Consider the following 24,787-nt stretch of genomic DNA (forward strand, 5'->3'; position numbering starts at 1 on the left):
TGAGTGCTACGGGTCGGTAGTCGTCACATACACATATTTAGCAGATGTTATTATGGGTGTAGTGCAATGCTTGTGTTCCTAGCTCCAACAGTGCAGTAGTATCTAACAGTGGAGTAGTATCTAAAAATAATTCACAGCAATACACACAAATCTAAAAGTAAAAGAATGGAATTAAGAAATATATAAATATTAGATTGAGCAATGCCGGAGAGGCATTGACTAAAATACAGTAGAATAGAATACAGTATATACATATGAGATGAGTAAAGCAGTATGTAAACATTATTGAAGTGACTAGTGTTCCATTTTTAAAGTGGCCAGTGATTCCAAGTCAGTGTATATAGGACAGCAACTTCTAAGGTGCAGGGTTGCGTAACCAGGTGGAAGCCGGCTAGTGGTGGCTATTTAAGTCTGATGGCGTTGAGATAGAAGCTGTTTTTCAGTCTCTCTGTCCCAGCTTTGATGCACCTGTACTGACCTCGCCTTCTGGATGATAGTGGGGTGAACAGGCTGTGGTTCAGGCGGTTGATGTCCTCGATGATCTTTTTGGCCTTTCTGTGACATCGGGTGCGTTAGGTGTCGTGTAGGGCAGGTAGTTTGTCCCAGGTGATGCGTTGGGCAGACCGCACCACTCTCTGGAGAGCCCTGCGGTTGCGGGCGGTGCCGTTGTAGTACCAGGCGGTGATGCAGCCTGACAGGATGCTCTCAATTGTGCATCTGTAAAAGCTTGTGAGGGCTTTAGGGGCCAAGCCAAATTTCTTCAACCTCCTGAGGCTGTTGTGCCTTCTTCACCACACTGTCTGAATGGGTGTACCATTTCAGATCGTCAGTGATGTGTATGCCGGGGAACTTGAAGCTTTCCACCTTCTCCACTGCGGTCCCGTCGATGTGGATAGGGGTGTGCTCCCTCTGCTGTTTCCTGAAGTCCACTTTGTTTTGTTAATGTTGAGTGAGAGGTTATTTTCCTGGCACCACTCTCCCAGAGCCCTCACTTCCTCTCTGTAGGCTGTCTCGTCATTGTAGATAATCAGGCCTACTAATGTTGTCGTCTGCAAACGTGATGATTGAGTTGGAGGCGTGCGTTGCCACGCAGTCATGGGTAAACAGGGACTACAGGTGGGGGCTGAGCATGCACCCTTGGGGGGACCCTGTGTTGAGGATCAGCGAAGTGGAAGTCTTGTTTCCTGCCTTCACCACCTAGGGGCAGCCGATCAGGAAGTCTAGGACCCAGTTGCACAGGGTGGGTTTCAGACCCAGGGCCCCTTTCTTAATGATGAGCTTGGAGGGTACTATGGTGTTGAATGCTAAGCTATAGCCAATGAAGAGCATTCTTACATAGTTATTCCTTTTGTCCAGAGGAGATAGGGATAGGGCAGTGTGCAGTGCGATTGCATCGTCTGTGGATCTATTTGGGCGGTAAGAAAATTGAAGTGGGTCGAGTGTGTCAGGTATGGTAGAGGTGATATGATCCTTAACTAGCCTCTCAAAGCACTTCATGATGACAGAAGTGAGTACTATGGGCGATAGTCATTTAGTTCAGTTACCTTTGCTTTCTTGGGTCCAGGAACAATGGTGGACATCTTGAAGCAAGTGGGGACAGCAGACTTGGATAGGGAGGGATTGAACATGTTTGTAAACAGTCCAGCCAGCTGGTCTGCCCATGCTCTGAGGATGAGGATAAGGATGCCGTCTGGGCCGGCAGCCTTGCGAGGGTTAACACGCTTAAATGTCTTACTCACGTCGGCCACGGGAAAGGAGAGGCCACAGTCCTTGGTAGCGGGCAGCGTCGGTGGCACTGTGTTATCCTCAAAGCGGGCAAAGAAGTTGTTTAGCTTGTCCGGTGATTGCGACTTGGCTAGTTTTCCATTTGTAGTCCTTGATTGCCTGTAGACCCTGCCACATACGTCTCATGTCTGAGCCGTTGAATTGCGACTCCACTTTGAATCGGTACAGACTTCTTGCCTGTTTAATTGCCTTACGGAGGGAATAACTACACTGTTTGTATTCGTCCATATTCCCAGTCACCTTGCCATGGTTAAACACGGTGCTTTCAGTTTGCCACGAATGCTGCCATCTATCCACGGTTTCTGGTTTGGGTAGGTTTTAATAGTCACAGTAGGTACAACATCTCCTATACACTTCCTGATGAACTCAGTCACCGTATCCGTGTATTCGTCGATGTTATTCTCAGAGGCTACCTAGAACATATCCCAGTCCGCATGATCAAAACAATCTTGAAGCATGGATTCAGATTGGTCAGACCAGCGCTGAATAGACCTTAGCACAGGTACTTCCTATTTGAGTTTCTGCCTATAGGAGCAAAATGGAGTCATGATCAGATTTGCCGAAGGGAGGACGGAGGAGGGCCTTGTAGGCATTTCGAAAGGTTGACTAGCAGTGGTCCAATGTTTTACCAGTGTGAGTACTACAGTCAATGTGTTGATAAAACTTCTGTCGCGTTTTCCTCAAATTTGCTTTGTTAAAATCCCCAGCTACAATAAATGCGGCTTGAGGATATGTGATTTCCAGTTTGCATAAAGTCCAGCGTAGTTCTTTGATGGTATCGGCTTGAGGGGGAATATACACGGCTGTGACTATAACCAAAGAGAATTTTCTTAGGAGGTAATACGGTCAGCATTTGATTGTGAGGTATTCTAGGTCTGGTGAACAAAGGGACTTGAGTTTTTTTTTTTTTAAGGGGTGGATCACCTTAAAACCTCTTGGCGCACGGATCCCTTTAACGGGATCATTTTCGTAAACAACCGCTGAATTGCAGAGCGCCAAATAAAATTAAAAAAATACTAAAAATATTTATTTTCATGAAATCACAAGTGAAATATACCAAAACACAGCTTAGCTTGTTGTTAATCCACCTATCGTGTCAGATTTTGAAAATATGCTTTACAGCGAAAGCAATCCAAGCGTTTGTGAGTTTATCGATCACTAGACAAAACATTACGAACAGCTAGCAGCAATGTAGATTGGTCACGAAAGTCAGAAAAGTCAGAAAAGCAATAAAATTCATCGCTTACCTTTGATGATCTTCGGATGTTTGCACTCACGAGACTCCCAGTTACACAATAAATGTTCCTTTTGTTCGATCAATATTATTTTTATATCCAAAAACCTCCATTTGGTTGGTGCGTTATGTTCAGAAATCAACAGGCTCGAGCGGTCATGAAGGGCAGACGAAAATTCCAAATAGTATCCGTAAAGTTCGTAGAAACATGTCAAACATTTTTTTATAATCAATCATCAGGTTGTTTTTAACATAAATAATTGATAATATTTCAATCGGACGGTAAACTTTTCAATAAAAGAGATAAAGAAAATGTCGACCAAAATCGAACTACATATGGACAATACCAAAATAAATGATCTAATGACAGCAGAATCTGCAGAGCTGGGAAGATTGTATCCCCCATATATTAAAATCTTTATTTTAACAGGGAAAACAGACTGAGACCTGGATCTCTTTTACGGCTGTGCCCTGTGTAAACATGTTGACATGTACAGTTTTAGACATACAGACAAGAACATTTCAAAACATACACAATTCAACAGAAACAATCACAGACAACATCATATTGATCCTCCATAAGCATTTTAAAATGGGCAAGGGACACCAGAGTGTCTAACTTAAGTTGGATCTGCAGTTTGTTCCATGAATAAGGTGCAAAGGAACTGAAGGCAGTCCTACCCAACTCTGTGGAGACCGCAGGAGTCTCTAATGTAATCCACATCTGTGATCTGGTTTTAAAAATAGTACAGCTTGTGGAAATTAATGATGATATATATGGAGGTAGTTTTAAAAGAAGTGCTTTATAAATAAACAAGAGAGCATGTTGCTCTCGCCTCACAGATAGAGACCCAACCCACATGTTGATATAGGATACAGTGATGAGTTCTGTAACTATCACCCGTGATAAACCTGAGTGCACAATGGTAAATAGCATCCAGTGGTTTTAATGTGTTTGCCGATGCATGGATATAGATATCACCATAATCTAAAACGGACATAAAAGTAGCCTGCACAATTTTTTTTTTCTTCCTATTTACAGAGGACAGACAAGCCCTGTTTCTGTAAAGGAATCCTATCTTGAATGAGCTTTTTTCCCAATTCAGTAACATGTTTTTTAAAAGAAAGCCTATCATCTAACCATACCCCTAAGTATTTATATGCAGAGACCTTATTGATTTGAGTACCATCCAAGCTAGTGATTACAAACGTGTTTCTAACTGAGAGTTTAGACCTAGAAAAAAACATGACATTTGTTTTCTTAGCGTTTAAAACAAGTTTAAGCTGTAAAAGAGACCTCTGTAGTATCCTAAAATCAGACTCCAACTGCATTAAAGCTTGGTCCGCTGTTGGAGCAATAGAGTACATCACTGTGTCATCTGCATATAAATGGAATTTACAATATCTGACATCATCACCAATGTTGTTTATATAAAGTGAGAACAATAGTGGGCCAATTATTGAACCCTGAGGGACCCCTTTAAGTAACTGTAAGGGGTCAGACTTGACCCCATCGACCATGACGGCTTGAGTTCTATCTTTAAGATAGTCATAAAACCATCGGCAGGCATCAGTGCCCAGTCCTATAGATGACAGCTTACTCAACAGGATAGCATGGTCTACAGTGTCAAAAGCTTTTGACAAATCTACAAACAACGCAGCACAGTGCTTTCTATCGTCTAAGGCATTTGCAATATCATTTACAACAAGCATAGTGGCCGATGTGGTACTGTGTTTAGATCTAAAACCAGATTGATTGGTACTAAGAATACTGTTAGCAGAAAGAAAAGATTGTAACTGTTTGTTGACTATAGATTCTAGAATCTTTACCAGACAAGGGAGCCTAGAGATGGGTCGATAGTTATCCAAATCACTACCGTCACCTCCCTTATGTAATGGCAGAACAAAAGCTGCTTTCCACACCTTAGGGATATTTCCTGTGCTTAATGTTAGATTAAAAATGTGTGTTACTGAACCAGCAAAAATAGGTGCAGCACACTTAAGTAAGTACGGGTCTAAATTGTCAGCGCCTAAGGATTTCTTAGTATCAATGGCACACAGGGCAATTAGAACCTCTGCTTCAGTTATTTTCTGGAAACTAAAAACAGGGTTACCATTTTTCAGAGTAACGGTTGAAAAGCAAGACGAAAAATCAACTAACTGGCCAGTACCACAAAGTCCACTTTTCCTTTCAAATAAAAAACCAGCAGAGATGAAATGCTTATTAAAAGCATCACAAATATCATTTTTTTCAGTTAGAATACAGAAGTCTGAGGTAATTTACTTAGGAAGAGAAACAGCACAATTCCCCCGTTTCAGTGAATTAACGGTTTTCCAGAATTTTGCAGGATCTCCTGCCGAATCTGTCATAGCATTAAGGAAGTAATTTGATTTTGCCTTTTTGACAGCTGCAGTACATTTATTTCTCAATTGCCTAAAAAACAGCCAATCAGCTGGAGTACCTGTTTTCCTCGCCAAGGCCCAGGCCCGATTCTTTTGCAGGAAAAGACCTGACAATTCAGGAGAGAACCAAGAACTGGTTCGGTTTCTTACTCTGTGATTCTTAAGCGGGGCATGTTTATCAGACATAGAAGTAACAATAGAAGAGAAAAAAGCAAGGGCTAAAACCGGGTCCAGAAAGCAGAGAGTGGATAAAAGCTCAGAGTGATATAAGTCAAGGATAAAAGCTTGCTGTGAGAAATGTTTATAATTTCTCTTAGAGATTATACAGGGATCAGAGTGTTTCAGCCTGGTATCTCTAATACAAGCAATAGGGCAGTGGTCACTGATATCATTTGCAAAAACCCCACTGGCTGTGTATTTATGGGGGGTATTTGTTAGAATAATGTCTAGTAGAGTGGATTTTACTGGGTTCTTAAAGTTGGGACGGGTTGGTTTAGTTATCAGCTGAGTTTGATTTAGCTCAGTACAAATGCCTTTTAATTTATCGGATACTGGTGAGAGCCAATCCAGGTTAAAATCTCCCAAAATCAGTAATTCAGAGTTTGCATAATTAGACAGTATATCAGATAATTTGCATAGAGTACAAGGAGGAGCTGAGGGGGGGGCGATATACCCCTGCTAGAGTTAAATGAGCATTATTACCAAGTACCACGTTTAAAACTAGACATTCATATTGCTTTGAGACAGAGGTTGATATGGACACAGAAACATTTAAGCAGCATTTAACATAAATCGCAATACCACCACCTCTACCAACTCTATCAGTTCTATAAATATTGTATCCAATCAACTGAACATCTGAATCTGGCACAGAATCACACAGCCACGATTCAGATACAATCAGAACGTCAACATTTGATTGTGAGACCAAAATTTCAATAAAGTCCAACTTTTGGATCAGGCTTCTAGCATTCAAATGAATTATTCCAATACCATTGCTACGGGAATTCATATCAGATGGAGTATCCAAGGTAGCACCTGAAGCTGCACTGGATGAGCAATAAACCATTTGAGCTATTGACAGAGCTCAATTTTATGGGGACAAGATTACTACTAACAATACCTCTCTGCATGTGAGTAGTATTCGCAATACGGTGATTGGACAATAATCTAGGAATTGCAGAAAGGTTGTTAACTGTAGTTTGTTCCATATTTGCAATTGAGGAACTAATTAATGAAACTGGGAGAGGAGCATTGAACATAGTCTGATAGGGGAGCGTACAATCCCAAAAGTCAACCCCCGAGAATACACAACGTCAGGTATCAAAGGCTCTACATGAGGCAAGAGTAAGAGACATGTTGGTGGAGAGGATGCTGGAGCCATACCTGTTAAGATGTAAATTGTCCCGAAGAAATAGACCTGGTCGGTCTGTAAAAGCTGCAAAGTTATCCACAAAAGGAATTCCCATCGTGCAGCAGTATCCCTTAAGCCAGGTGTGTAATTGGCGAATACGAATAAAAACCATATCCGTGTAGCGTGGGGATGGAAATGGACCGGAAACAACACACTGCTTCCCAGATTCCAGCAGCGTATTTATCAATGTTTTAAAATCGTCTCTCAATTTCTCTGACTGCTGGAGTTTAATGTCATTTGACCCAACATGGACAATGACAGTTGAAGCGGCGGAGTGCTTGCTAATAAGTAGCTAATAAGTATATATAACATTGTATTGGTTGCAGGAATTTTGTATAGTAATTTAAGTTGAAAAATTCAAAGTTTTGAATCCGCCGTTGTTTTGCGTATCAATTCATAAACCATGTGCCATGGAATGGGTACATCAAAAATGTCTTCCCAACTATTTTGCAATTTATATGGCACAGCTGTCAGTTTTTTGATCCTTAAATGAAATTGGTATATGTTTTTATTTATCACACTTTTCTTTAACCATTTATGTTCTTTAATACAGGGCCGACATACAAGTTCCTTACTTTTTTCCCCTTCCACTTGCCTCTTCCATTTGTGGTAATACTGCAATCAATTGGTTGTACTTTTGGGTAGAGCAGACATTTCCATATGTCTGTGTTAGCTGTATGTGTGACATAACTCCCCCAGTCCTATTTATGATATCATTCACAAAAATTATTCATTTTTTAAACATTTCTTCGAAAAATACGTTTTTTTTAATCAATTAGTATATTTGAGTTTAACCACAATATTTGTGAAAGTATTTGTTCTGTCTTTTCAGGTGGATTAAACTGAAATTGCAACCAACTTTCTAAGGCTTGTTTAAAACAGAACGATATTTTGGATATTATTTCCTTTTCAAACAACTGAAAGTGAGTAGGTGTAATCTGAATAAAGGGAAAAAGGCCCTTCTTGAACATAGGATGAGACATTCTTACCAATTTACTAGAGAACCAGTTTGGATTTAAGTATAACTTTTGTATGACTGATGCCTTTAGTGAGAGGTCTAATGCTTTAATATTTAATAATTTCTGCCCTCCGAATTCTTATTAATTATATAAATAGGCCCTTTTAATTTTGTCTGGCTTGCCGTCCCAAATAAAATGGAATATTTTTTGTTCATATAATTTAAAAAAGCAGGTCACTAGGTGTAGGCAAAACCATAAGAAAATAGGTAAACTGTGATATGACTAAAGAGTTAATCAGGGTGATTTTTCCACAAATAGACAGGTATTTTCCTTTCTATGGTAGCAAGATCTTATCTATTTTTGCTAACTTTCTATAAAAATGAATTGGAGGCCTCCCGGGTGGCGCAGTGTTCTAGGGCACTGCATCGCAGCGCTAGCTGCGCCACCAGAGTCTCTGGGTTCGCGCCCAGGCTCTGTCGCAGCCGGCTGCGACCGGGAGGTCTGTGGGGCGACGCACAATTGGCCTAGCGTCGTCCGGGTTAGGGAGGGTTTGGCCGGTAGGGATATCCTTGTCTCATCGCGCTCCAGCGACTCCTGTGGCGGGCAGTGCGTGCTAACTGAGGGGGCCAGGTGCACAGTGTTTCCTCGCGCATTGGTGGGGCTGACTTCCGGGTTGGAGGCGCGCTCTGTTAAGAAGCAGTGCGGCTTGGTTGGGTTGTGTTTCGGAGGATGCATGGCTTTCAACCTTCGTCTCTCCCGAGCCCATACGGGAGTTGTAGCGATTGGATACCACGAAAATTGGGGAGAAAAGGGGGTAAAAATAATAAAAAAATAAAAAAAGAATGTGAGTTAATTTCTTTCTTTTGGGATTTGTATACCGAGTATGTCCACATCTCCGTCAGACCATTTAATTTGTGATCCAATACATATATATATAGTACACTTATCATAATTTGGTTTTAATCCAGAGAGGATAGCAAAAGTATCTAGATCCTCTATGAGGCCGTGGAGAGATTCTAATTGTGGTTTTAAAAGAAAACATGAATCATCAGCGTACAATGACACCTTAGTTTTTAAGCCACAGATTTGTAATCCCTTAATTTGATCTAATTTTAACAGCTAACATTTCGATGGCAATAATAAATAGATATGCCGATAGTGGACAACCTTGTTTTACTCCTCTAGATAGTTTAAAACTTTCTGAGATGTAGCCATTATTTACTATTTTACACCTAGGGTTACTATACATAATTTTAACCCATTTTATAAGAGATTCCCCAAAATTTAAATATTCTAGGCATTTATATATAAACTCCAGTCGTATCAAATGCCTTTTCAAAATCAGCTATGAAAACCAGGCCTGGTGTCCTCGATATTTTCTAGTATTCCATTGTTTCCAGTACTTGTCTTATATTATCTCCAATGTATCGTCCATGTAAAAAACCTGTCTGATTAGGATGAATAATATCTGACAATACTTTTTAAATTCTATGCGCCAAACATTTTTCTAGGATTTTTGCATCACAACACTGAAGTGTAAGGTCTCCAATTTTTTTAATGGACTGGATCTTTATATATACCATTTGGGTCCTGTTTCAGTAATAATGATATCAGACCTTCTTGTTGCGTGTCTGATAATCTACCATTTATATAGAAGTGGTTAAAACATGCTAATAATGGTCCTCTGAGTATATCAAAAAAAGTTTTGTATACTTCCACTGGTATGCCATCCAGACCTGAAGTTGTCCCATCCTTAAAGGCCCCAATTGCATCAAGAAGTTCCTCCTCTGTAATTTGGCCTTCACATGAGTCTTTCTGTACAGATGTTAATTTTACATTATTATTAGGAAATCCATACAATTAGACTGAAATGAAAACATGAAAATGAAAACATATTCTTAAAGTACTTTACTTCCTCTTTCAAAATATAATTAGATGAATCATGCGTGACTCCATCAATGCATTGTTTTTGGTAGCAATTCTATATTGAAGATTGAAAAAGAATTTGGTGCATTTTTCCCCCATATCCCATCCAGTTCGCTTTATTTTTATAATATATTACACTGGATCTTTCTTGAATAAGTTGAGTTTCTGTATGTTATCACAATCACACCATGAGTAGTTAATCATGAAACATACACCCCTGCCTTTCTTCTTCCTGGAGAGTTCTTTATTCCTGTCTGTGCGATGTACTGAGAACCCAGATGGCTGTATGAAGGACAAGTACATTAGTGTCTAGTTTGAGAAACAGACGCCTCATAAGTCCTCAACTGGCAGCTTCATTAAATAGTACCCGCAAAACACCAGTCTCAACATCAACAGCAAAGAGGCAACTCCGGGATGCTGGCCTTCTAGGCAGTGTCTGTGTTCTTTTGCCCATCTTAAAATGGCCAGAAACAAAGAACTTCCTTCTGAAACTCGTCAGTTTATTTTTGTTCTGAGAAATGAAGGCAATTGCCAAGAAACTGAAGATCTCGTACAACACGGTATACTACTCCCTTCACAGAACAGCGCAAACTGGCTTTAGCTAGAATAGAAAGAGTGAACATTACATTTACATTTACATTTAAGTCATTTAGCAGACGCTCTTATCCAGAGCGACTTACAAATTACATCTTGACAATGTCTGTCTGTTTCTCAAACTACACACTCGAATGTACTTGTCCTCTTGCTCAGTTGTGCACCGGGGCCTCTCACTCCTCTTTCTATTCTAGTTTTCACTGTTCTGTGAAGGGAGTAGTACAATTTTTTTGTTTCTTAATGAAACTGATCTAATGACTAGATGCACCATTCAATCACTTAGCACTTACCTTGTGGGAGTGAAGAAGCAGATGTTGCTGAAACCCACAGACTACTGTGATGCAGAGCAAATCTGAAATCAAACAGAGGTTGTTTAAAATCAGAGCTATCAGAAAACCCTTTCAAGCGAAATAGTATCTAATGTTAGAGCTGGGTGCACCTCTAGGTGTAAATGATGAATTGATAGGTTGTAAATAGGTTGTACTTCCGGCGCCGAAAAGAGATGGCCGCCTCGCTTCGCGTTCCTTGGAAAATATGCAGTATTTTGTTTTTTTATGTGTTATTTCTTACATCGGTACCCCAGGTAATCTTAGGTTTCATTACATACAGTCGGGAGGAACTACTGAATATACGATTAACGTCAACTCATCATCGTTCCTACCAGGAATATGACTTTCCCGAAACGGATCCAGTGTTTTGCCTTCCACCCAATACAATGGATCTGATCCCAGCCGGCGACCCTGTGCGACGCCGAAAAAGGGGCAAACGAGGCGGTCTCGTGGTCAGGCTTCGGAGACGGGCACATCGCGCTCCACTCCCTAGCATACTACTCGCCAATGTCCAGTCTCTTGACAATAAGGTTGATGAAATCCGAGCACGGGTAGCATTCCAGAGAGACATCAGGGATTGCAACGTGCTCTGCTTCACGGAAACATGGCTAACTCAAGGGACGCTAACGGAGTCGGTGCAGCCAGCTGGTTTCTTCATGCATCGCGCCGACAGAAACAAACATCTTTCCGGTAAGAAGAGGGGCGGGGGGGTATGCCTTATGATTAACGAGAAGTGGTGTGATCATCATAACAACACACAGGAACTCAAGTCATTCTGTTCACCTGATCTAGAACTCCTCACAATCAAATGTCGACCGCATTATCTACCAAGGGAATTCTCTTCAATCATAATCACAGCCGTATATATTCCCCCCCAAGCAGACACATCGATGGCCCTGAACGAACTTTATCTGACTCTTTGTAAACTGGAAACCACACACCCTGAGGCTGCATTCATCGTAGCTGGGGATTTTAACAAGGCTAATCTAAAAACAAAACTCCCTAAATTCTATCAGCATATCGATTGTGCTACCAGGGCTGGAAAAACCCTAGATCATTGTTATACTAATTTCCGCGACGCATATAAGGCCCTCCCCCGCCCCCCTTTCGGAAAAGCTGACCACGACTCCATTTTGTTGATTCCAGCCTACAAACAGAAACTCAAACAACAAGCTCCCGCGCTCAGGTCTGTTCAACGCTGGTCCGACCAATCTGAATCCACGCTTCAAGACTGCTTCGATCACGCGGATTGGAATATGTTCCGCATCGCGTCCAACAACAATATTGACGAATATGCTGATTCGGTGAGCGAGTTCATTAGGAAGTGCATTGACGATGTCGTACCCACAGCAACGATTAAAACATTCCCAAACCAGAAACCGTGGATTGACGGCAGCATTCGCGTGAAACTGAAAGCGCGAACCACTGCTTTTAACCAGGGCAAGGTGACCGGAAGCATGACCGAATACAAACAGTGTAGCTATTCTCTCCGCAAGGCAATCAAACAGGCTAAGTCCCAGTACAGAGACAAAATCGAGTCGCAATTCAACAGCTCAGACACAAGAGGTATGTGGCAGGGTCTACAGTCAATCACGGATTACAAAAAGAAAACCAGCCCCGTCGCGGACCAGGATGTCTTGCTCCCAGACAGGCTAAACAACTTTTTTGCCCGCTTTGAGGACAATACAGTGCCACTGACACGGCCCCCTACCAAAACCTGCGGGCTCTCCTTCACTGCAGCCGAGGTGAGTAAAACATTTAAACGTGTTAACCCTCGCAAGGCTGCAGGCCCAGACGGCATTCCCAGCCGCGTCCTCAGAGCATGCGCAGACCAGCTGGCTGGTGTGTTTACGGACATATTCAATCAATCCTTATCCCAGTCTGCTGTTCCCACATGCTTCAAGAGGGCCACCATTGTTCCTGTTCCCAAGAAAGCTAAGGTAACTGAGCTAAACGACTACCGCCCCGTAGCACTCACTTCAGTCATCATGAAGTGCTTTGAGAGACTAGTCAAGGACCATATCACCTCCACCCTACCGGACACCCTAGACCCACTCCAATTTGCTTACCGACCCAATAGGTCCACAGACGACGCAATCGCAACCACACTGCACACTGCCCTAACCCATCTGGACAAGAGGAATACCCATGTGAGAATGCTGTTCATCGATTACAGCTCAGCATTTAACACCATAGTACCCTCCAAACTCGTCATCAAGCTCGAGACCCTGGGTCTCGACCCCGCCCTGTGCAACTGGGTCCTGGACTTCCTGACGGGCCGCCCCCAGGTGGTGAGGGTAGGTAACAACATCTCCACCCCGCTGATCCTCAACACTGGGGCCCCACAAGGGTGCGTTCTGAGCCCTCTCCTGTACTCCCTGTTCACCCACGACTGCGTGGCCATGCACGCCTCCAACTCAATCATCAAGTTTGCGGATGACACTACAGTGGTAGGCTTGATTACCAACAACGACGAGACGGCCTACAGGGAGGAGGTGAGGGCCCTCGGAGTGTGGTGTCAGGAAAATAACCTCACACTCAACGTCAACAAAACAAAGGAGATGATTGTGGACTTCAGGAAACAGCAGAGGGAGCACCCCCCTATCCACATCGACGGGTCAGTAGTGGAGAAGGTGGAAAGTTTTAAGTTCCTCGGTGTACACATCACGGACAAACTGAATTGGTCCACCCACACAGACAGCGTTGTGAAGGCGCAGCAGCGCCTCTTCAACCTCAGGAGGCTGAAGAAATTCGGCTTGTCACCAAAAGCACTCACAAACTTCTACAGATGCACAATCGAGAGCATCCTGTCGGGCTGTATCACCGCCTGGTACGGCAACTGCTCCGCCCACAACCGTAAGGCTCTCCAGAGGGTAGTGAGGTCTGCAGAACGCATCACCGGGGGCAAACTACCTGCCCTCCAGGACACCTACACCACCCGATGTCACAGGAAGGCCATAAAGATCATCAAGGACAACAACCACCCAAGCCACTGCCTGTTCACCCCGCTATCATCCAGAAGGCGGGGTCAGTACAGGTGCATCAAAGCAGGGACCGAGAGACTGAAAAACAGCTTCTATCTCAAGGCCATCAGACTGTTAAACAGCCACCACTAACATTTAGCGGCCGCTGCCAACATACTGACTCAACTCCAGCCACTTTAAAAATGGGAATTGATGGAAATTATGTAAAAATGTACCACTAGCCACTTTAAACAATGCCACTTAATATAATGTTTACATACCCTACATTACCCATCTCATATGTATATACTGTACTCTATATCATCTACTGCATCTTGCCATCTTTATGTAATACATGTACCACTAGCCACTTTAAACTATGCCACTTTATGTTTACATACCCTACAGTACTCATCTCATATGTATATACCGTACTCTATACCATCTACTGCATCTTGCCATGCCGTTCTGTACCACCACTCATTCATATATCTTTATGTACATATTCTTTATCCCTTTACACTTGTGTGTGTGTATAAGGTAGTAGTTGTGGAATTGTTAGGTTAGATTACTTGTTGGTTATTACTGCATTGTCGGAACTAGAAGCACAAGCATTTCGCTACACTCGCATTAACATCTGCTAACCATGTGTATGTGACTAATAAAATTTGATTTGATTTGATTTGAAATGATCTCATTGTGTCAAGTTGTCTAGGTGTTATAATTATTCCAGCTCTGCCCAAACTTGAAAACGGCTTGCTCAACCCGTGAAGGATGCAAAGGGACAACTCAATTCCTTTCCAGTGTTTTATTATGGTTTCGATGCCATTTGTTGAATATGTTGAAACAGTTGATTTGTTGAATAGAGTAGTTGAATGACAGAGGAATAAGGAGTAGGGAATAGGAATAGGAATAGAGATAGCAATAGGTTGATAACCTTAAACAGAGAATAAACATGCATTATTTTACACTAAACAAAGCATGGCTTTGAATAAAGTAAACGTTTAAACAATTTAATCTAGCACTTCTAGCAAATTACTTCTGCAGTCAGAAAATATCCACAACAAAAGTCACCACTACCAGAGTTAAACATGTAAATTGTGCTAAGCACTGGATGCAACATAATAAATAATTCCAAACATTACATACCAGGGGCCTGTTGCACAAAAGTAGAATTAAGACATCCGGGATAAATGACTCAGCTGAGCTCAATGAAGCCAAAACATGTGCGTCCAGGCTTAATTGGTTGCACAAAGACCAAGCCAGGATGAGCAGACACGGATTCATTAAGCCAGGTGAAACCAATCCTGGATAGGTGCGCGCTCACGGCTCACTCAAATAGACCCCGCCACAGATCACAGATTAACTGATTTACCATGGCAACTAGAGCCGCGTACTTTTCCCCGTCGGAAGCACAAATCCTCATGGAGGCATACGAGGAGGTAAAAGATATAATTAAGAAGAAAGGCAACACCGCCACAGTGATAAAGCAAAGAGAAAAAGCGTGGCAAAGTATTGCAGACCGCCTGAATGCGTAAGTAGTGCACAATTACACACTCACCGCTCCGCTGAAACATCACAATTACAATTCAAATATTTAATTCACATCTCCAAAAATGCAGTTGTACTGTAATTATGAAACGGTTAAATTTTTAATTGAAATGCACTGCAGATATGAGTGAAATTGTGTAAAGTAACTCCATCACACTGTATAAAGCTATGATAAATTTTTTGATATTTTTACTGAAAACAAGACAAAAATACCAAGTAATTTTTTGCAGTGTGACTCCATTAAATGTGTGTGTGTGTGTGTGTGTGTAGATTAAACATGAACGGGCCAAAACGGACATGGCAGCAGGTCAAAATCAAATACAAGAACATTCTGCAGAATGGTATGGTCCCTGACTAATATTTAACAAAGCACAAGCATATATTGTACCCAGAAGGTGCCTGCTCACACATTGTCTGTACTGTTTTAGCAGTGAAAAAGAATACCCACAGACAAGGCACGGGTGGTGGGTCACCAAAGGCTGACCTTACCCCAGCAGAGGACATGGCCTTGGAGCTAAATAAAGGCAGGCCCGTCTTAGAGGGGATCCCTGGGGGGAAAGAGACGAGCATAGGTTCCTCCCAAGATGCCACCCGCTTCATTCAAGGTATGTCCTTCCATCTCTACATGGGATACAACCACATTCATATTGAATCAATTTGGACTGTCTGACTTTGGTTTACCTATTGCCTTGCAGTGTCTGGCAGCACTGTGTTCCTGTTAGAGCCACCAGCACAAGCACCAGACGATGCTGATCCAGTGAGTACTCCATCAAAGGCATACTGTAGGCCTGGCATGTCTTGTCTACTAGCTTCAATATGAATCCGATTAAATGTGATAGGGTGAAGGCCCCAGTGCAGCAGCAACAGCACATGATGGAGACGATGATGAGGAGGAGACCATCTCTCTGGATTCCAGAAGGCATGAGGTATCATGTTAAGACTGTGAAAGTACTATTTACTCTACAATGGTGAGGAGTCCTCATCAAAATCAAAAAATCTAATTTCTTTTACAGGACCCAGATGCTATACAGTGGGAAAACCAGCCTGGCAACATAGTGCGTATTAATAAAAGGACACCACATCCTGCCAAATTCCAGCTGCGCTAATTGTATTGTGTTCACAGAGCTCACAAGCTATCAGAAAGTTGTATGGCAACCACCTCCGGCGCCAAATAGAACTGGCAGACATAGACATTCAGTACAAGAAGAAAAAGATGGAAAATCTTGCACTGGAGTCCGAAATAAAAAAGAGGACAATTAGGAAACTGGACCTTGAAATAAAAAAACTTGAGAGGGAGGTGAGATATGCCTTCAATGTACACTGTATGCTAACTGTAACACAAATGTATTAATCATTATTTTTCTTTCCTCCCCCAGCTCCAAGAAGATGACACAGCTCAAAATAAAAATTAGGTATATTCTCGTAAAGTCAAGTGAGCCATGACATATGAGCTCTTATTGTGAGCACACAGGACGGTGGCATCTTTCTAAGGTTTTTTTTATTTTCCCAGCAATCAGTACAACCAAGTCATCGTTATAAGGCATCGCCCTCTTTTGCCCACCCCCCCAGCACCAGGTGTGGCCACTAGCCTATATGAAGGCCCAAAATTGTGTGTTCCTTTCTGCTCTGACAATGGCATGCCCATTCGTGCGAGATGTGGTGGATGAAGAAGCACTTGTGCTGAGGAGAGCCTTCAGGCGAGAAAGGGTCTTCAGGGACCGGTTGGACCCACTGGCCTTCCCTGATGACCATCTATATGAAAGATACAGGTTTTCTGCAGATGGCATCAGGTATCTATGCAGACTACTGGGTCCCAGGATTAAGCACCGCACTGCACGGAGCCATGCACTGAGTGTGGAGCAAATGGTTTGTGTGGCCTTGCGCTTTTTTGCTAGTGGAGCCTTCCTGTACTCAGTGGGGGATGCAGAACAGCTGAACAAGGCCACAATTTGCCGCACAATAAGGAGTGTGTGTCTGGCTATCAAAGCATTAGCAGATGTCTTCATCTCCTTCCCTGGCCACAGAAGACTCTGTGACATCAAAGAGGAGTTCTATAGGATTGCAGGTAAGAGGATCTACAAATTACAGGACAACTGTTAACACATAGTAGGATACTCATTACTTTGTGTGACAGGTTTCCCCAATGTCATTGGTGCAGTGGACTGCACACACATAAGGATAAAAGCCCCCTCAGGTGCCCATGAGGCCGATTTTGTGAATAGGAAATCCTTTCACAGCATTAATGTTCAGGTGAACATAACTTTTTGATATTGTCCATTGACGAACACTCTGCATTGCCAGTGATGTGCATTGATTGGTGTAATATTCCTCATCTTATGATTTCAGATGGTCTGCAATGCTGACTGTGTGATCAGCAATGTTGTGGCAAAATGGCCTGGCTCAGTCCATGACTCCAGAATCTTTCGGGCCTCTGAAATCTATCAGTGCCTATCACAAGGTAAGCCACACAACCCCTATTTATAACCATCATGGCTGTGTCAAGAATATCACTGTGTTTATGAGGTAGTAATGATGAGATTTTGTGTTGACAGGTGAATTCTCTGGTGTGTTGCTGGGAGACAGGGGGTATGGCTGCCAGCCTTTTCTCCTGACACCTTTCACAGACCCCCAGGAAGCACAGCAGGCCTACAACCATGCCCATGCCAGGACCAGGGCCAGAGTTGAAATGACCTTTGGCCTCCTGAAGGCACGCTTTCACTGCCTTCACAAATTAAGGGTCAGCCCTGTTAGGGCATGTGATATTACTGTGGCTTGTGCTGTCCTCCACAATGTGGCCTGCCTGAGGAAGGAGAGGGCCCCCAGAGTGCCACCAGCCATGGACTGGGACAATCCGGCAATCTTCCCTGATGACGACAGTGGTCGGCTGCTGAGGGACCAATATGTGTTGAATTATTTTAGTTAGTATGTGTGCTTTCAATTTTGGTTAAATATGTCCTGCGGTGGCAGAGGAATTTGGGTTTTTTTGGGTTCGTTTTTTGACGAATTTGGCCTCTTATGATGTTTGTGCGGTATACTGTGTGTAATACAAGGCTGCAGGGAGGCTACTGCATCCATTCATTTGTCTGTTCAGTTGATGTGTATGGATTTGTCCTGCATTTATTTTAGTGTGCAGACATGCAGGGTGTGTTATATACAGACCTTTGAATGTGTATGTATCATTTTGTATAATATGCTTGGATTCTGTGCTTTCCATCTTGTAGAGTCACTGTGACTTCAGTTTCGAAAGGAGCTGATGGTTTACCTGCTTTGTTTTGTCCTTATTCAATAAAGGAACATAATGTTACACATTGTGTTTTTATATTCATATGGAATGTGTATTTGTTTATATGACAGAGTACTAGGGCCACACTGAAGAAAAAGGATAAAGTCATAAATTTATGAGGCTGGTTCTTTCTGCAGAAAAGCTACATATTGTTTTTACAGTTTTGATACTTATGACAATGTGATACTTAATATTCTGGCACATCAGCATGTCTTTGTTTATGAAACCATACTGAAGTACAATTTCACGAAATGCCCCACATCTGTCATTTTAACAACTGTCCTCCTTTAAAACAACTGGTTACAATATTATGACTTGTGTTTTTTTCCCCTCTGTGGCCCTAATATTCTATCATTTTATATATAGCCTTATAGTCTATGGGAAACTGTAAATTATCTAATGATAGCAACATCATCTAAAAATCATTTTTTATCCAAAATCATTGAAATTAATGATCACAAACGTTTAAATAATAACAGTGGGTCTAGTTATATGTGATAACAATGTATAGTGAGCAGTGAAATAACTATTGGTTTCCATTTGTGGTGACTGCTGACTGACATTAGGGATGAGATTAAATAGATCCTGGAATTTAGCCTGGTCTGGAGCAGGCTAGCTCCACAGAATAAATCTCCATGGTAATTTAGACCATAACATATCCTCCTGCCCCCTATCCATCTTTAGTGCAACCGGATTACGGATCAATTGAGCCAGGATCACCAAGATATCCTGGCTTAATCCCTTATCCTAGTTTTGTGCAACAGGCCCCAGTTGCGTCTTTAGGGTTGAACAATGAGCTGTGTGTATGTTGAGGACCAAACATTTTATACCCATGCTTATCTGCCAGGTGCGCATGTAAAAGTAGTCCTTCCAGAAATCCTGGCTCAATTTTTTAGTTCCACCTGTGTTTTTGGGTTATCTGCCCTCTTGAGGCCTGGAGTTCTTTAAAGGAAGAGCTGCCATTGTGCTCATGTTTTGAGTGTTCTGTTGTTTGACGCAACACATTGAATGAACCAGAGCAATGTTATTACTGTAAATATTGTGCCCTGGAAAACCATCAGAGGACAATAAACTAAAATAGAACATTTGGGGGGGGGTGGATACAGTAAAAACCTTTATTGAATATGTTCATGGTACAAGACACAGCAATGCCAAATGTGTAATCCATGTATACAAATCCAGTACCAGAGCAAAAGGTGTGCATGCATTTGCTGTGAATCAAACCCTGGCCTCACGTGGCCACTACACTCTGTAAACAGGAATAGGTGATTCACTGGTCACTGAGCTGGCAAGCTAAAGTTAGCTAGTTAGTCACAGAAATGTACGTTCAGCCTGTTAATTATTTCAGTCCGATTAGACTTATTTTACGAAGTCAGCATGGCATAGTTTCTTTCGTTTTTGACCTTGACATAGTTGCTGGATAGATGCTTTCATTTCTGGCATACTGGCGCTGCTAGCTAGCTAATGCTAACGACGCCAGCTAAACTCATATCTGGATGCCTCACTCTAGTTCCCGAGAGAGCAGCATACTGGTAAGTCAACTTTGCTTTCAAACTTTGTAATCATCTGTAAAGTTGTTTTACATGCAATTATACAAGCTAGATATATATTTTGTTTAAAAGCCTGTTGTCATTCATTGGTTGTTTCTTTGGAGCTAGCTAAGCTATCACTAGCTAGCTAGGTGGGTAATAATGTGATGTACAGATAGAATTGTGTGATTTGTTGGCAGATTTTCAAAATAAAATAGACATGCAGTATATCAGCAATTCTCAATTAGATGAGATACACAGCTAACTCATATTGAATTTCATTCATTAAGGTACAACTTCCTATTGAGGAAATGTAAGACAGCTCACTGTCATATTTAGATTTAGAGTTACTGACATGAATAGAAGCATATACAAGCAATCTATCAAATGTATTTTATAAAGCCCCTTTTACATCAGCAGCTGTCACAAAGTGCTTATACAGATACCCAGCTTAAAACCCCAAAGAGCAAGCAATGCAGACAAAGAAGCACAGTGGCTAGGAAAAACTCCCTAGGAAGAAACCTAGATGAACCAGGCTCTGAGGGGTGGCCAGTCCTCTTCTGGCTGTGTTGGTGGAGATTATAAAAGAGTACAGCCATTTAGCCAGATTATTCTTCAAGACGTTTAAACGTTCATAGATGACCAGCAGTGTCAAATTATAGAGGGTGCAATAGTTCAGCACCTCAAGAGTAAATGCCAGTTGGCTCTTCATAGCTGAGCATTTAGATGTTGAGACAGTAGGTCTGGTAGAGAGACAGGATCAAACAGCGGGTTTGGGACGAGTTAGTACCTCCGGTGAGCCTTGAGCAGGTCAGGGTTCCATAGCTGCAGACAGAAACAGCAGAGACTGGATAAGCAGCACAACTAGGTGGACTAGAGACAGGGACAGCCAGGAGTCGTCATGCCAGGTAGTCCTGAGGCATGGTCCTCGAGCTCATGTCTTGCATCCTTTATTTAACTTGAGTGTAGACTAATCCCTAGAGGTTTATAACTTCACATGCTTTAGCCTAGTTGTCAATCCAGATTTGAATATTTGATATCCTTTTTACTGAACACTGTTGATAGTAATTTTTCCCTAGCTAATTAATCACTGATTTCCTTCTACAAGGATGTGGTCAGGTTGACACTTCTAAGTCATAACACAACACACACATCAGATTGCAAGGGCAAGTACAATGAGCAGTTGGGAAAATGAAGTCTGCTACGTGGGTTGCCAGATACACACACACAAACTTAATTAATTTGTTGTATTTATTATGGATCCCCATTAGCTGCTGCCAAGACAGCAGTTACTCTTCTTCAGGTCCAGCAAAATGAAGGCAGTTATACAATTTTTAAAAACATTACAATACATTCACAACACATTAAATGTGTGCCCTCAGGCCACTACTCTACTACCACATATCTACAACACAAAATCTGTGTGTACTCGTGTGTATGCATGTGTCTTCACAGTCCCTGCTGTTCCATAAGGTGTATTTTTATCTGTTTTTTAAATCTAATTTTACTGCTTGCATTTGTTACTTGATGTGGAATAGAGTTCCATCTACATTTACATTTACATTTAAGTCATTTAGCAGACGCTCTTATCCAGAGCGACTTACAAATTGGTGCATTCACCTTATGATATCCAGTGGAACAACCACTTTACAATAGTGCATCTAACTCTTTTAAGGGGGGGGGGGTTAGAAGGATTACTTTATCCTATCCTAGGTATTCCTTAAAGAGGTGGGGTTTCAGGTGTCTCCGGAAGGTGGTGATTGACTCCGCTGACCTGGCGTCGTGAGGGAGTTTGTTCCACCATTGGGGTGCCAGAGCAGCGAACAGTTTTGACTGGGCTGAGCGGGAACTGTACTTCCTCAGAGGTAGGGAGGCGAGCAGGCCAGAGGTGGATGAACGCAGTGCCCTTGTTTGGGTGTAGGGCCTGATCAGAGCCTGAAGGTACGGAGGTGCCGTTCCCCTCACAGCTCCGTAGGCAAGCACCATGGTCTTGTAGCGGATGCGAGCTTCAACTGGAAGCCAGTGGAGAGAGCGGAGGAGCGGGGTGACGTGAGAGAACTTGGGAAAGTTGAACACCAGACGGGCTGCGGCGTTCTGGATGAGTTGTAGGGGTTTAATGGCACAGGCAGGGAGCCCAGCCAACAGCGAGTTGCAGTAATCCAGACGGGAGATGACAAGTGCCTGGATTAGGACCTGCGCCGCTTCCTGCGTGAGGCAGGGTCGTACTCTGCGAATGTTGTAGAGCATGAACCTACAGGAACGGGTCACCGCCTTGATGTTAGTTGAGAACGACAGGGTGTTGTCCAGGATCACGCCAAGGTTCTTAGCACTCTGGGAGGAGGACACAATGGAGTTGTCAACCGTGATGGCGAGATCATGGATCTAGTCATGGCTCTATGTACAACTGTGCGCTTCCCATAGTTTGTTCTGTTTAGGTTAGTGTGTAGTCGAGGCTTTGTCATTAAAATTATATTGTGCCTATTTTTCAGATCTTCCAACCTGCTCGGTGGGTGACTGGTAACCGTCTTTCCACCAAGCTGTTCCAGGCATGGAGTGGCACGCTGGAACTTCCAGATGCTTGGAGGCCTGAAGCAGTGTGATGTGGTCCAGGTATTTATCAAACACACATATACACACTCACTCAATCACTCACTCTGTTTTGTATAATTATTTTAATTTAAGAAAATTGTTCCTCTTTTAGATCTGACAACCCTATTAGCTCAACCACGGTCTTCACAGCTGCAGTCGTTTGCCCCTGCATCTGCTACACCGGCATGTATACACACATGCACACTCTCACTTACTTGGGGCTCTATTCAATCACCTCTGCTTTAGCCGACATCCACATAGAGGTCGTTTTGGCGGTGTCTGAGGTGGAATTGTGTTAGAGTTGTCAAAATCACAAGCGGCTCCTGGCATTATACCTAACAGAGTCGCATTAACAGAAATCTCATGCAGCCCTGTTTACAAGTTAGAACACTGGAATGTGAGATGTAATCTACACCTCGATTAGGCTGATTGAAATCCTCGTTATTTAGTTTAATGATTTTGAATTTGAGCATCATTGTTTCTATATAACCTATACTTTCTAGTTTTGAACTTAATGCGAGGAGGACTGGTGTAGTTTTGTGACAATGATCAAGAACTACAGATTTGACAGATCCAACGCAGTTACACCTCAGACACCGCCGAAACATGTTGGTGTTGGTTATCGCCGGTTAACGCTTGATCTGATTGAATCTAGGCCTTACACTCATTCAGTCTATTTAGTTGTATGATTATTGTCAGTTAAGAAAATTGTTCCTTTCTCTTTTAGATCTGCCATGCCCAGCAGTTCAGCTGCAGTCACAGCAGTCCACTGCTGTGGTATTTAGTTTACCAGCTGCACCAGTTCCTACTACACCGGCCGTATTCCAGATGGATACAGGTAATTCAGAATTATATTGCATATGCTCACCCACACCAACAGATGTACACACAGACATGTTGTTGAGCTGTATACTTACTGTCACTTTGTGCATCTGTCTTTCAGATCTGCCATGCTTTCCACCACTGCCTGACAGCTTCACTCAGAAGAGCATACACTGGGCCTATCAAGACTGACAAAGCAGAGATGGGTGGCTGACAAGGGGAAGAAAAAAAAAAACATGCGCACCCTCACACACATTATCCACAATGTAAATAATTTGTAATTACTTGTTTATTTAATATTAGCTCCATTTTATTTTAGCATTGGAGATATCTACTCCTATATATCCATTATCAATATCTGAATAATTGCTCTAAATATCTATCAAATCAACGTGTGATTGATAATATTGTAAAAGACTGTACAGTTTTAGGAAATTCTGTGTACTTTTTTCTGAGTTGAAAAACATGCCTCCCTCACACACACACTAGACCCAATGTAAATAAATTGTAATGTTTGTTTATCTTGTTTATTTTATGTATGCTTCATTTTATTTGAGGAAAATATCTTCAATAAAGTACATTTACAGTTAAAGCAATGTCTTTGGTTTATTGGATATTTCTCCTAATACAATGTGTGACCAGAAGGAAGTCGGCAGCCATGCAACCCTTGGACTGTGTCCAGATTTTGTCATCTGGAGCTTAAAAATAGAGAGATGGGGAAGAATGGGAGGAAAAGTGCAGTTTAAAGGTTTATCATTAAAAACTGACACAATTCTATAATGAATACATATTATAATTGACCAATAGTCACTATATTGTGATTGTTTAGTGTTTTATTTACTCAATCAAGTAGTGCCCCAAGGAGGGATCGAATCGTGTCTCAAAAGCAGCAGAAAAGCTCAAATATACATGACTGGCCCCGCGCTGGCAGGTGAAAATTTTACCACTGAACCACCAATGCTTAGATAGTGATTTAAAGGGGGTTCCCGGACTCAAAAAATGCGAGTCGATGGAGTGACTAAACGAAACAGAAGAATACGATTATCAGAGAACAAGGAATTTCTCAAACTCCGTTGTGCCGTTTTACCCTTCAAACTTCTCCCTCATTCCAGCCTATGTTGCCAACTATGTTTCAGCGATCTGTCACTAAAGTTGCTAGAGTCCATCTTACCCCCTCCCCTTGTGCTTCTCTGCCTCTGTGCGCCGTTACTGTAGCTTCTCCCACTCTCGTTTGCAGAATTTAGTGTGAAAAATGTTGCTAGATTCCATCTTACCCCCTCCCCTTGTGCTTCTCTGCCTGTGTGCGCAGTTGCTGTGACTGTTGCAGGGACTGTGAAGAGACCTCTTGTGGCTTGTCTTGTGGGGTATGTATGCGTGTCCGAGCTGTGTGCTAGTAGTTTTGAGCC

General features: G+C 42.3%; 2 protein-coding genes and 1 long non-coding RNA gene across 9 annotated transcripts in view; 2 read left to right on the forward strand and 1 right to left on the reverse strand.

Annotated features, from left to right (window-relative positions):
- Positions 1-14,700, reverse strand: part of LOC139530929 (protein VAC14 homolog) — a 40,262-nt gene extending 25,562 nt beyond the window's left edge. The window contains exons 1-2 of the mRNA XM_071327743.1: positions 14,688-14,700; positions 10,606-10,667 (exon numbers count right to left, since the gene is read on the reverse strand). Of these exons, the coding sequence (XP_071183844.1) occupies positions 10,606-10,667; positions 14,688-14,700 (75 nt within the window). The remainder of the gene's footprint in view (positions 1-10,605; positions 10,668-14,687) is intronic.
- Positions 14,701-14,754: 54 nt separating this feature from the next.
- Positions 14,755-18,483, forward strand: LOC139584440 (putative nuclease HARBI1). 7 transcript variants are annotated; one of them, XR_011676765.1, is made up of 10 exons: positions 14,755-15,499; positions 15,587-15,763; positions 15,854-15,915; positions 15,998-16,084; positions 16,172-16,213; positions 16,282-16,455; positions 16,535-16,570; positions 16,669-17,223; positions 17,505-17,616; positions 17,711-18,483. XR_011676765.1 is itself a non-coding variant. In XM_071416280.1 (9 exons), exons 6-9 carry the CDS (start codon positions 16,752-16,754, stop codon positions 18,079-18,081), a joined length of 1,071 nt encoding a protein of 356 aa, XP_071272381.1. In that variant the 5' UTR covers positions 14,755-15,763; positions 15,854-15,915; positions 15,998-16,084; positions 16,172-16,455; positions 16,535-16,570; positions 16,669-16,751; the 3' UTR covers positions 18,082-18,483. The 7 variants fall into 7 exon arrangements, 6 of the variants coding, with proteins under 6 accessions (XP_071272381.1, XP_071272385.1, XP_071272382.1 ...); XM_071416280.1 differs by adding an exon at positions 17,293-17,408 and having other exon boundaries at positions 14,755-15,763; positions 16,172-16,455; XM_071416284.1 differs by adding an exon at positions 17,293-17,408 and having other exon boundaries at positions 14,755-15,763; positions 16,535-17,223.
- A 1,350-nt stretch (positions 18,484-19,833) lies between these two features.
- On the forward strand, positions 19,834-23,973 carry LOC139584441 (uncharacterized). Its single transcript, XR_011676766.1, has 5 exons — positions 19,834-19,973; positions 22,460-22,580; positions 22,672-22,742; positions 23,287-23,397; positions 23,503-23,973. It is a non-coding gene; the product is annotated as an uncharacterized lncRNA (long non-coding RNA).
- Positions 23,974-24,787: the final 814 nt, after the last annotated feature.

This window comes from Salvelinus alpinus, chromosome 9, assembly GCF_045679555.1.
Source record: "Salvelinus alpinus chromosome 9, SLU_Salpinus.1, whole genome shotgun sequence".
Lineage (NCBI taxonomy): Eukaryota > Metazoa > Chordata > Actinopteri > Salmoniformes > Salmonidae > Salvelinus > Salvelinus alpinus.